A 12,759-nucleotide genomic window follows, 5' to 3' on the forward strand; every position below is an offset into this window, starting at 1 on the left:
AACAATTATGCCGGGGAACCAAACACTAGCCGCGAGTAAGTTTGAACCAACGGCCGGCACGTGCATTGCATAGCAGTGCTCATTTCGAGGACAGTGCTCCGGACAGCGTTCCTATCATAAGACGGTATAACGCGAGTGCCATCACAATGCACGTCACACCAGATACCTTACCCGTTACCATCACATGACACTTTTGCTTCTCATTCTCTCAGGAGTCAGAAGGCTTATCGATAGCGATTATCGCCAGGGAGTGTTCCCAAGCCGTTTAGCGAGTAAGGCTGCTAGATTGATTGCTGTCATCTCTGGGGAGAGGTATCAACGTGTGCATGTTCATCTCTAGGGAGAGGTATCACCATGTGCATGTTCATCTTTGGGGAGAGGTATCACCGTGTGCATGTTCATCTCTGGGGAGAGGTATCACCGTGTGCATGTTCATCTTTGGGGGGAGGTATCACCGTGTGCATGTTCATCTCTGGGGAGAGGTATCACCGTGTGCATGTTCATCTCTGGGGAGAGGTATCACCGTGTGCATGTTCATCTCTGGGGAGAGGTATCACCGTGTGCATGTTCATCTCTGGGGAGAAGTATCACCGTGTGCATGTTCATCTCTGGGGAGAGGTATCACCGTGTGCATGTTCATCTCTGGGGAAAGGTATCACCGTGTGCACGTTCATCTCTGGGGAGAGGTATCACCGTGTGCATGTTCATCTCTGGGGAGAGGTATCACCGTGTGCATGTTCATCTCTGGGGAGAGGTATCAAGGTGTCATGGTCTCCTCCACAACACCGAATAGCCGTTACGCGCACAGACGGGCACAAACCAGCTCTTGTTACCGTGTGCGTGTGTAATTCTAATCTTCAGCAGACTGTCTGAAGTTTAGCAGTCAGAGGGTAAAGTGCGTACGTATCCCCAATATACCCACTTACTTAAACTCGGTCAAATGCGCAAATTACTCCATTCCTGTATCAACCACCTTGCATTGCGCAATTAGCTTACACTGCAAACTCGGCGTCCAATGTCTCACCTTGAAAACACAGCGTTTGTATGTTTCTTTGCTTCCTATTTGCTTCGCTTGTTTCATTTTCTGTCTGCCTTTTTCTTCTCTTTTCCCACCTTTCCTTCGCTCCTTTTTATTAGTACATAGAATTATATCTCTCTCGCCATTCTCTCTTTGTTCTATATCGATCTACATCTACATATTTATTTATCCCTACATCCTACATAGATGTCTGTATGTTTACATCTCTCTGTTGCTATGTCCATTTCTAGACCCCTCTCATCTCACTCTCTCTCTCTCTCTCTCTCTCCTCTCTCTCTCTCTCTCTCTCTCTCTCTCTCTCTCTCTCTCTCTCTCTCTCTCTCTCTCTCTCTCTCTCTCTCTCTCTCTCTCTCTCTCTCTCTCTCTCTCTCTCTCTCTCTCTCTCTCTCTCTCTCTCTCTCTCTCTCTCTCTCTCTCTCTCTCTCTCTCTCTCTCTCTCTCTCTCTCTCTCTCTCTCTCTCTCTCTCTCTCTCTCTCTCTCTCTCTCTCTCTCTCTCTCTCTCTCTCTCTCTCTCTCTCTCTCTCTCTCTCTCTCTCTCTCTCTCTCTCTCCTCTCTCTCTCTCTCTCTCTCTCTCTCTCTCTCTCTCTCCTCTCTCTCTCTCTCTCTCTCTCTCTCTCTCTCTCTCTCCCTCCTCTCTCTGTATGCATATACAGCTATTGGTCTTTTCATATTTTTTTCTATCTTACCTTTATCTCCTTCTTTGTTTCCGTCTTCGTCCCTAGCTCTAGCTCAGTTTCTCTCTCTCTCTTCTTTCCTCCATTTCTCCCTCCTCTCCTCCCTCTTTTCTGCCTATCCTTTACTTATTCTTCTTCTGCTCATATGCCCTTCCTTTACTTGCTTATCTTCCTCTTTCGTTCTCATTCCCGCTCTCCCTGCTCTCTTTTTGCTCTTCCTTTCCATTCTCTCGCTGGTTCCTATTTCCCCTCCGACTCTCACAGGTGTCAGGTTTCTCACGCTGATGTAAACATGAACACAGCGCAGAGGCAGTCGCCATTACACGGCCCGGCCTGGCCGCAGCGGCACTGGTCCATCCTCATCGGACATGGGACCACGCTGCTGTTTACAGGCGACGCCGGCTACGGCGCGTCCTCTATTGGCGTGTACTGCCTGTGTGGGCCGATGTCAGTGGCGGTCCAAGGACTTGTCTCTGTTGAGCGGCCAGGTTTCACGTCGCATCGTGCGAACTGACTTACGTAATTGGCTGAGGAATGTTTGATTGCGTTGGAGTGTGAATCGATTCCCGGTGGCCGTGTGAGGTCTGACCCCTTTCTTTCTAGCAAGCTTTTCTTTCTGTGTCACGGTTGCCCACTGTGGAACTGTCTCCAATGTGGACCAATCCACGCAATGGCTCCGGTCCCCCGCCTCCGCCCACTGTCCGCCTTCCATAGACTACGTTTGATCGAGTGCAGTCTGCGCTTGGGCCGCGCCAGGGGCGACGCCTGGCGCGGCCGTCAGCGAGGCGGCTGTGTAGCGTCCCCGCCTGCCGGGCTCCTCCACGGGAATGTGGAGCGGCATCCGCCCCTGCCCCGGTCGATGCCACCGGCTCTGACCCGGTGCACGTGTCGGTGTCCGGGTGCCGGAATTGAAGATGGATCGAACTGCGGGCCAAGTTTTCTCGTCTATCAGAGGTCTACGGCATGACGAAGTGCCGTTCAGCAGCCGAGAGAGCGCGTGACTCAGTCAGCGGCTTCTGTTGCTGGAAAAGATCGTGACCTTTGTTTGAATGGAGAGGGCGTAATCAATGGAACTATCCACCCTCAGCTTTATTCACATGCATTACATATTTGCATTCATGAATCACAGACATATTCACAATGCATCCATTGTTCATGTTTTATAGTGTGTCTTGTTTTGCCAATATTTAGTTGAAGTTGGACCTGCAAATAATCCAGTCATGGGCCACGAACTTTCACAATAAATGGGAACTTCTAGCATGCGCAGCTGGTCAGTGCAAGCATCCATGATCTTACCCGAACCCCTAGACCAGAGCATTCCACCTGCCCGGTACGAGCAGCCATGACCTTACCTGAACCTCTAGACCAGAGCATTCCCACCTGCCCGGTACGAGCAGCCATGACCTCTCCTGAACCCCTAGACCAGAGCATTCCACCTGCCCGGTACGGGCAGTCATGACCTCTCCTGAACCTCTAGACCAGAGCATTCCACCTGCCCGGTACGAGCAGTCATAACCTCTCCTGAACCTCTAGACCAGAGCATTCCCACCTGCCCGGTACGAGCAGTCATGACCTCTCCTGAACCTCTAGACCAGAGCATTCCCACCTGCCCGGTACGAGCAGTCATGACCTCTCCTGAACCTCTAGACCAGAGCATTCCACCTGCCCGGTACGGGCAGTCATGACCCCTCCTGAACCTCTAGGCCAGAGCATTCCACCTGCCCGGTACGGGCAGTCATGACCTCTCCTGAACCTCTAGACTAGAACATTCCCACCTGCCTGGTGCGAGCAGCCATGACCTCTCCTGAACCTCTAGACCAGGGCATTCCCACCTGCCCGGTACGAGCAGTCATGACCTTACCTGAACCTCTAGACTAGAACATTCCCACCTGGTCGATGTCGGCAGCCATGGCCTCATCTAAACTTCGCGCGGCGCCTGACGGCATCAGCAGCTGTATGCGTGGTGCGGCGCCACTGATGTCTACAGCAATCCACAATCTCCAAGTATGAACTTGATGTGCCCACGATGATAATCAATCATGCGCCGTTCTCGCTCTCCGGACGAGGGCATTAGTCCAACGCGTCGCAACTGCCTTAGCGAGTTCGTTTTACTGCTTGTTGTGGACTCTCGGGACGTCCGCACTAGTTTTCCGCCCTCCGCAGCGCACCAAAGTTATTTCAACGAACCGCCCCTTCTCCCGCGTCATCAGAACCACCCACGCTCTTTCCGTACCGGAGCAAGCCCTGGCGGCGTTTCCGGCGAGCAGTAATCCCCGACCGTTAAGGCGCCTGGCGCCGCCCGGGCCTGGCGCTGGCGGCGTTTCCGGCGAGTAGCAATCCCCGACCGTTAAGGCGCCTGGAGCCGCCCGGGCCTGGCGCTGGCGGCGTTTTCGGCGAGTAGTAATTCCCGACCGTTAAGGCGTCTGGAGCCGCCCAGGCCTGGCGCTGGCGGCGTTTCCGGCGAGTAGCAATCCCCGACCGTTAAGGCGCCTGGAGCCGCCCGGGCCCGGCGCTGGCAGCGACCGCTCCGCAGAATCAGCAGGCGGCGTTCGTCGCCGACCAGCTTCCTCCAGCGCTCGACCTGACACGATATTGGCACCTCGGCCCGCCGTTTGAGTGTGGCCGCCGCCATCGGCGGCCGTCACAGCGCCTCTCGACCGGCGCCCGCCGGATGTCGCAACAATGGCCTCGCGCTAAGTCGTTCGCGGAACGCCCGAGGCGCCGGCCGCGCGACCGCGCAGTCCTTTGCGGGGTCGGAAGCGGCCCATGTCGTCGGCTGGGCTTACCCCAGCTGTTATCGCGGTGAACTGGGCAGGAAGAGGGGGGGGCATATGTTCATGTTGGGCAGTGCGGTGCTTTGGTGGATGAGATGGACTGACTGGTTTCTGTATGGGTGAGTGTGAGGTGCCATCCTGCTTGCTTGTGCTCCTGCAGCTTCACATATTGGCAAAAGTTGTATGCTCACGGACCCGCGTGCAGAAAGGTCCAGGTAACGTAGCTTCCAGCCTGGGCGCTAAACCTCTCAAATATGCTGAATTTTCAGAATCCAGTCCAGTCGACTCCATCTGTTTCAGTTGCATTCCACACTGCAATTCTGGTTTTCACAACTTAAGGCCAGACCTGGTCAATTCACAGAATTAACGATATTTCCCAGCAAGCAGACATATTTAGAGCATCAGCCCATCACCTTACAGCTCGGCTTATCTTCTATGACAAATGTAGCAATGCAGCGCACATCTGTGGCACCTCTGACTCGAACTGGAGTTTTCACGCTGTTCGGATAACTTCAAACCACCACATATTTTGTTCAATGTTCATGCTCCCAACTAAGGCCCATCTGCATCACTTGGAGCATCCCCGAACCAGTTCAGCTTAATCTATAGATCAAGTCTGGGTTGACGGATGCATCCAGTCTGTGAAGAACGCCGCTAATATCATCAAAATTTCAGAGCGTTCAGTCTAAAGTCGTCTAAGGGTGCCCCTCAGCTCCACACATACACTGACGCATGAACGGAACACTAACGCACAGTTCAACGAAAGTGTGGACCGCTTGGTCGCATGGGAGTCCATGAGCCAGTTGGCTCATTCTGCCTCGCTAGCGTGCCGCCACGTTTGACTCCCGTAGGCTCATTTTGCCTCGCTAGCGCGCGGCCATGTTTGACTCCCGTTGGCACATTCCGCTTCGCTAGCGCGCCGCCATGTGTGAAGTCTGCCCTTGGTCTTTGCGACGTCGCAGACGTTCTTGCTCTGCTCCGCCTTGAGACCATGTCTGCTCAATTCATCAGCCCTTGACAACAGGAGACGAAGCGCAAGGGACCGCCGCGTTAAGTGCCACACCTCGTCTACAAAACATGTCGTGTTTCTCGTACTTTCGCAACAGAAAAATTGCTTCACTGACAGCTCCCCAGGTGGCGAGCGAGAGTCGGACGCGCACGAGTCCAACCCCAGCGCTGAGGGAGTCGGCCGCGCACGAGTCTAACCCCAGCGCTGCGAGAATCGTCCGCGCACGAGTCTAACCCCAGCGCTGCGAGAGTCGGCCGCGCACGAGTCTAACCCCAGCGCGGCGAGAGTCGGCCGCGCACGAGTCTAACCCCAGCGCTGAGAGAGTTGGCCGCGCACGATTCTAACCCCAGCGCTGCGAGAGTCGGCCGCGCACGAGTCTAACCCCAGCGCTGCGAGAGTCGGCCGCGCACGGGTCTAACCCCAGCGCTGCGAGAGTCGGCCGCGCACGAGTCTAACCCCAGCGCTGCGAGAGTCGGTCGCGCACGAGTCTAACCCCAGCTCTGCGAGAGTCGTCCGTGCACGAGTCTAACCCCAGCGCTGCCTGTTTCAGACGCTCGCCAGTGGGAACCTGTACAGCGGCAGCTCGTCACTGAAAAACGGCAAAGACTTGATATCCGCCCCGTCCACCTACTCCATGGACTCGGTGGACGTGGACCTGGTGGAGACCACGGTGTAGCAGTGGCCGGCCGCGAGCGTGCGACTACCCGCGGGACTGTCACGCGGCAGCCGTCACGCCGCGTGAGCGACTCGCGGCGTGACTGTGACTCACGCGTGACCCGGCAGAGGCGTGGCGCCCGGCCGGCGCGTGCTGTGACGCCTGGTAACTGGCGTCGCGCCAGTGACGGACTCGTGGTGGGACCGTGGGCGTGGAGTGACGTTACTCGGCGCCGACCTGCTGTGAGACAATCACCTCCGACGAATATGGGATGATCAAACTGCTCACCGGCCGGCCAAGCTCACTGACAGAGGGACCAGCAACCGATGTTTTTACGGTGAGCACGCCGGCACCCATTGATGGTTAACACTAGAGACTACTTATAAACAGTTCACTCCCGGCTGAAACCGAACTCGACCCGCTCCGTGTTCCTTTGAAGTGGGCTCATATTTGGCTAGAGAGGTTTCGAGCCGCTTGGGTAGCTTCAGTCATAATCCCTTCCCCCCCCCCCCCACCCCCTCCCCAAGGGCTGTGTAAAACCCGCCGTCGATCCGGCGAGCTTCGAGCACGGTATAGTGTTAATCAGTGGGGAGCAGTGATCCACGGCGCACTAACCTCAAGCACACGACGTCACCACAAGTACGCGACCCACGGCTGCTACGACATGTATTGTCGATGGGCGGACGCTATTTCTAAGCTGCGAGGAGTCTCCTCCCCTACCCTTCCGTATGCAATGTTTGTCTCGGACTTGAACACGTGGGCACATATCCTCTCGTCCCTTAAGGAGCTTAAACGCACAAACATCAACAACAGACTCACGTGCTTATTGACAATCGGGTTCACCCTTTCCACCTCCCCAAGTGTCCCTGACCACGCCCCTGCCTGTTCACAGCCTCAGGTCGGTCTGAAACTGCCGCGCTGAACCGGCCGCTGCCCGGGCCGGCACCACGGCCCCGCCTTCTGGACGGGCCTGCGTACGCGCCGCCCTGCGGCGCGTGCCGTCTCGCCGCTGCGGTTCTCAGCGCTGCCACCTCGTAGCAGCGAGGTGGCGCGTGCGCAGCCAGTCGCCTGCAGATCTCCGTGCTCAGCAGCAGGCGTCACCAGCGCGGGCCTTCAGCCAGGCCGGCTGGGGTCAGCAGCAGGCGTCTGGCGGCAGCTGGAATCAGCAGCAGGCGTCTGGCGGCAGCGGCAGGCAGCTGGTGTCAGCTGATATCTCCTGGATTCAAAAAGCGGCCGCTAGAATGAGCAGCCGCCGGCTTGGCGTCCGTTGTTGCCAAGTTCTCTGAAGTCTTTATACCCAGTGTAACACGTGATATGCGCTGGTGTTCCTCTCCTTGTGTGCTCGTTACCCCGTGGGCGACAACAGTGTGCGCCCGGGTCAAATGCCGGAGGCTGGGCGCGGTGCCGTGCTCGAAATGTGCTCCTTGGCCTGTGATCTGTGTTTTCGCGACCTGGTGCTTGGTCGGCTCGGCCAGGCGACACCGGGCTCCGGCTGCTGAAGCTTCCACAAAAAGCGCGAGGAACGCGGATGCAGCTGAAGCAAGGTGCTAATGGAAGCTGGAACAAACGATGTCAGGTGTTTTAACGCAGGCGCAGGCTTGGATGAAAAAACCAGGGCGCATACAGCCAACTAAAGCAGAACACAAGGCATATGCAACAAAATAGGAGGGACTATAGATAAGACAGTAGTGCTAGCCCTATTCCTATAGAAAAAAAAAACAGGAGAAAGGAGAGATGGATCTATTGACATTCCCGCTGCATGATTGTATCGAAACGAATATGAGCAGTTAAGTTCAACATCCTGCAGATTGCCTCGGTACATACCTGCCAATTCCACTCAATTTTTCAGGTTTTGATGTCAAACGGCCGGCCTGTGTTTACGAGTCCGAATTCGAGGTTGTAAGAACTGTGGCTCGCTGTTAAAGAAAAAGCCGAAAAATTAAGAGGAATCAGCAATTTCGGCAGGCAATTACAGCGTTGAATTTACTACTGATGTTCGTTCTGATAGTGGCATCTAGCCGAAATATCAATTCATCTATCTCTTCTTTCTTCTTTTTATTCTACGAGGATTGAGGCCAACAGTACTGTCTTGTCTATATACATAATGTTCCTTGCAAATGCACTTGCACGTACACAACTGCACAAACGAGGAACTAGACGCACATTTCATTCGTTCCCTTACTTGGTGTGTCTGCCAAAAACATGAGTAGCATTCAAGCGGTGTTGCTTAGAAAAGTATTATGGCAGGAATCCCGGTTCACCGCTCTGTGGATAGATGAAGGAACGTCTCAGAGAGCAGAGGTGCCAAATTGTTTTGAAGTAAACTTTTTCCATGCATCGCCACCGGGTTAATGCTCAGCATTCTCAGAAATTGGGAGTGCCATAACACCTGCATGATCGCTCGCCTCTATTCACATGTTTCTGAGCTTACAGCATATATTTTCATTATCGTCCACATAAGTTTTGTTAATGCATTCGAAACGCTGTAAACTGTAAACACACACAGATTATAATAAAACGAATTACCAGATATGGCAAACAACAGCTTTACAAGGCTTGAAGAATGTTTGTTCATGTGCCAGGAGATATTATTCTGTCCGCTTCCGCTAAAGCTACGATTTGATGTGATTATTTCGCACAGCTTTTTTTAAAGCTGCCTAGACGGCGTGATTTCGGTAACAAAAGAAGCATTCTTTCCACTGGAAACAAGCCGAACTGTGAAATTACCCGTCCGTTTGTTCGGTGTCTGGTAAACATTAAGCGATTTCGCCAACTGCAACTCTTGGTCTATCCAGCATGTCGTCGTGAGCAGTTGCTAACTATCTATCACTTGGCGCGAACATGACAGAGCCTGCAGCTTTTAACAAGTTCGGTTGTCTAACAGGCGGGCTTTTGATTTCACGCCTTCAACAAACTTTATCATCTGCCAAAATACGAGGCCGCCGAAGCGATTCCAATCGAGCCTGATGTTCGCGCAGAAGTTGCGCCATTTTTTCCGGCGAAGACGGTCACGGCTATTCTTACACTAAGAAAGAAGGCTTCCTCGGAAACCAGCGTGGCGCCGCCTTAATCTCAGACCATTTATCCGCTCGTGGCTCACACCTTCTGGGCCGGCAGTCGAAGCAGGCAATTAAGCCCGTCGTGTGGCCGGCGAGCCATTGCTCGTTCGACCGCCCAGTCCCGGACACTTATCGCGCCATTGTGCCGAAAATGGCGCCAACACGCCATGTTAGCACCAGCTGTCCATCGTTACGCCTGCCTGCCTACCGTCTGGCCTGACGCCGGCGAATGGCGAGTCCGGTGCGGGGTCCCGGCGCGGAGTCACGTCTGTGGGACGGTCGTGAGGACTGCCGGAGCGGGAGGAGGGGTGCTGAGCGCCTGCCAGTGGCCACATGGCCCGCCGGGCTGCCGTTGCTGAGCTCTGCTCACCTTGTGGGCGCACAAAGCGTGTATGGTAAAGCCGGAGGCAATCTGATGTTGATTCATGCTCCACTCGCTTGCTTTGGAAAGCCAGCCTCGAGCTTCTTCCAGTGCGCCTCTCATGCGTTCGAAGCGAAACGCTTGAGGCGCCGGTGATATCCTTACTTACCTTCCGCTTATTTTCGGATTGTAGGGTGCAGATGTGGCAGCAATTGAAACAGGCCATAACGCCATATAGAATATTTCACGCATGGGATCTAGAAATCCACTAAAACTTGACCGGTAGTTTTTAGCACCCAGCTATAAATGTGATGCATTTGGCATGATGAAATGATTCCCATTTATCATACAGAAACCCAAATATTCCTTCATTTGATAAATGTAGATTGTTGTGTAAGATGGAGCCACACTTACAGGGAACTTTCCAACTTTTGTAAGGGGTTTAAATCACATTCTTTTTTTTCTTCAAGATAGCGCCTATGGGCACTATCTAGAAAACAACGACCTAAACCCTAATGTACCCAATGATTTCGAAAAGTTTCAACTCTGTCCGGCTTAGTATAACTGGTTTGCCTTAGGCAACGCTTTGCACTAGCACTTGAAGCGTTGTTCTGCACGCAATGGGCAATGGTGCGGCTTTTTCCTATATTGTTGATTCCTCCTGCGTCTGCGCGACATCCTGACCAGCGGCCAGCGAGTGCGCTGCATCGCATGTAAATAATGTCGGCATTCATAGGTCCAGTGATGAAGGCAAACTAACCAAGTCCGAGATTTTGAAGACCGGCGCGCACTGATGCACCCGAGGGGCTGAATTCGCACTGATGCACCCGAGGGGCTGAATTCACACTGATGCACTCGGGGGGCTGAATTCGCACTGATGCACCCGAGGGGCTGAATTCGCACTGATGCACCCGAGGGGCTGAATTCGCCACTGATGCACCAGGGGGGACTGAATTCGCACTGATGCACCCGAGGGCTGAATTCGCACTGATGCACCCGAAGGGGCTGAATCGCACTGATGCACCCTGGGGGCTGTCCTCTGAATTCGCACTGATGCACTGGGGGCTGAATTTTCGCCACTGATGCACCCGGGGGGCCGAATTCGCATGATGCACACGAGGGTCCCTGAATTCGCCACTGCATGCACCCGGGGGCTGAATTCGCACTGATGCACCCGAGGGGCTGAATTCGCACTGATGCACCCGGGGGGCTGAATTCGCACTGATGCACCCGGGGGGCTGAATTCGCACTGATGCACTCGGGGGGCTGAATTAGAATGCTGGTCTGATGGCGAGCGCGAAGCGAGCAGAACACGGGTCACACACACGCGCATACACACACACACACACACATGCACACACACGCTCAAACAGCTGTTGGTGTTCGCCGATGGTAGTTCGCTTAGGATGACGTGTGTCGCGCGTGCCTGTTGCTGAGTGCGCTCGTTACGTTAGTGCCCCGTCGCTCGGGGGTGTTAGTCTGCGACTGCAGGAGGTCTGTATCAGGCGCGTCCACTTGCGGGTCATAACTGTCGCCAAGAGCAGGTACCTCGTGACTGTTGGAACGGCAGGATGAGTGCTTCTGAGCTTTTGAATGAATGGTGGCTCCGTGGCTGGAGTCACGCAACCCCTCTTCCGTCTGTGGGTGTGATAGTGGGACGTGTTGGCCAGGAATGCGACGGCCGAGGAGTGCGTGGCTTCGCAGTGGATTCCTGTTGTGATCCCCGCTTTCAGATGTTCTAACGCATTTATTTGTATCATCGAGTCGCTCAGAGTCCCGAGGAGCTTGCTGGTTGGTATCTGCCGTGTTATTGTTAGCATTGTACAGGCGCATAACACCGGGGCGACTTCATGCTGCATTCCACACGCACGCCGTGTGCTGGTACACAGCCGATTGTACCACACTTACCGTCTCTTTGCATGAAAAAACTGCTTGTCGGGGAGCGTTGAATGAAATTTAGGTGAGGAATTTGAACTGGATCACTATTTCAAAGCAATGGAGAATGTAATGGGAAAACACCGAAGCATGCCAACATCTACCAACTTGTTTTTTCAGCCTGTAGCACGCCCGCGGCCATCACCAACAGTCCCTCTAACACCGCCGTGTCCACTGTCCCGCTCGGCGCCCGGCTCTGTAGCCGGGCTGCTCCAAGGCCGTGCCAAACCACAGTCTACCCGCTCGCCATCGTCAGGCGTCACCTGTTGCGATTGCAGCTGGAAGCGCCATTTGTCTTGCGTACAGGGTCACATCGATCGCCCAGGCCCTGTCGGAGGCGCCGTGGGGTCCGCGGGCGCCCTCCAAACGCTGTGTGTTCGTGTGAGCGAGTATACAGTTGAATACAAAATCAGCTCGCCAGTGTCTCTATATGTCACGGGCCCGCTACTTGTTTACGGAAGCAGCGGTTGGGAGTGTCGGCGAAGCCGCTGAGTCCACAGTATCTGCACCACGAAAGCCTCTCTATAAGTACAGCGCAGACGTCGAGGATCACTCGAGGCAGCGTTAGCACCGAACACCTCAAGTCCACCAATTATCAACGGAGCTGTCAGGTTGAGATGCGCTTAGAGCACTGCCCGTGTTCCACCCTCGCCTCGCAGCCCGATCTGACCGCGTGACTCCGAACTGCGACCGAACCTTTTGAACTCCGCCGGACCCCTGCACCGGGACTGAAGCAGTGCAACTCCCTCCCCTCCTAATCTGCGCCCAAACCTTCTGACCTCTGCCGGACTCCTGCACAGGGACTGGGGCAGTGCGACTCCCTCCCCTCCTAATCTGCGCCCAAACCTTCTGACCTCCGCCGGACTACTGCACTGAGACGGGAGCAGCGCCCCCCCCCCCCCCCCCTCCTTTCCCTCCTGCACAGTGCCCAAATCATCTAACCTCCATCGGACTCTTGCACTGGAATGGGGGCGGCTCGGCCCCATTCTCTCCCAATCTGAGCCCCAACCATTTGACCTCCGCCGGACTGCTGCACTGGGACTGGAGCGGGGCCGTCCCATCCCCATCCCCTCCTGAACAGCACCCAAACCATTTGACTCCATCGGACTGTTGCACTGGGATGGGGGCGGCGCGGCCCCATCCCCTCCTAATCTGCGCCCAAACCATCTGACCTCCGCCGGACTGCTGCACAGGGACTGGAGCGGGCCTCCCCATCCCCCTGCCCCGACCCAGCCCGTACTGCAGTCGACA

The 12,759-nt window shown here is 54.9% G+C and overlaps 1 protein-coding gene across 1 annotated transcript in view; it reads left to right on the plus strand.

The window, feature by feature from the left end:
• LOC119094908 (uncharacterized) overlaps positions 1–10,505 on the plus strand; it is an 89,662-nt gene extending 79,157 nt beyond the window's left edge. The window contains exons 12-13 of the mRNA XM_037217819.1: positions 6,049–6,490; positions 7,046–10,505. Coding sequence (XP_037073714.1) covers positions 6,049–6,174 — 126 coding nt within the window. The 3' untranslated portion in view covers positions 6,175–6,490; positions 7,046–10,505. The remainder of the gene's footprint in view (positions 1–6,048; positions 6,491–7,045) is intronic.
• Positions 10,506–12,759: the final 2,254 nt, after the last annotated feature.

This window comes from Pollicipes pollicipes, unplaced genomic scaffold (assembly GCF_011947565.3).
Source record: "Pollicipes pollicipes isolate AB1234 unplaced genomic scaffold, Ppol_2.1 Scaffold_4219;HRSCAF=4965_pilon_pilon_pilon, whole genome shotgun sequence".
NCBI classification, from domain to species: domain Eukaryota; kingdom Metazoa; phylum Arthropoda; class Thecostraca; order Pollicipedomorpha; family Pollicipedidae; genus Pollicipes; species Pollicipes pollicipes.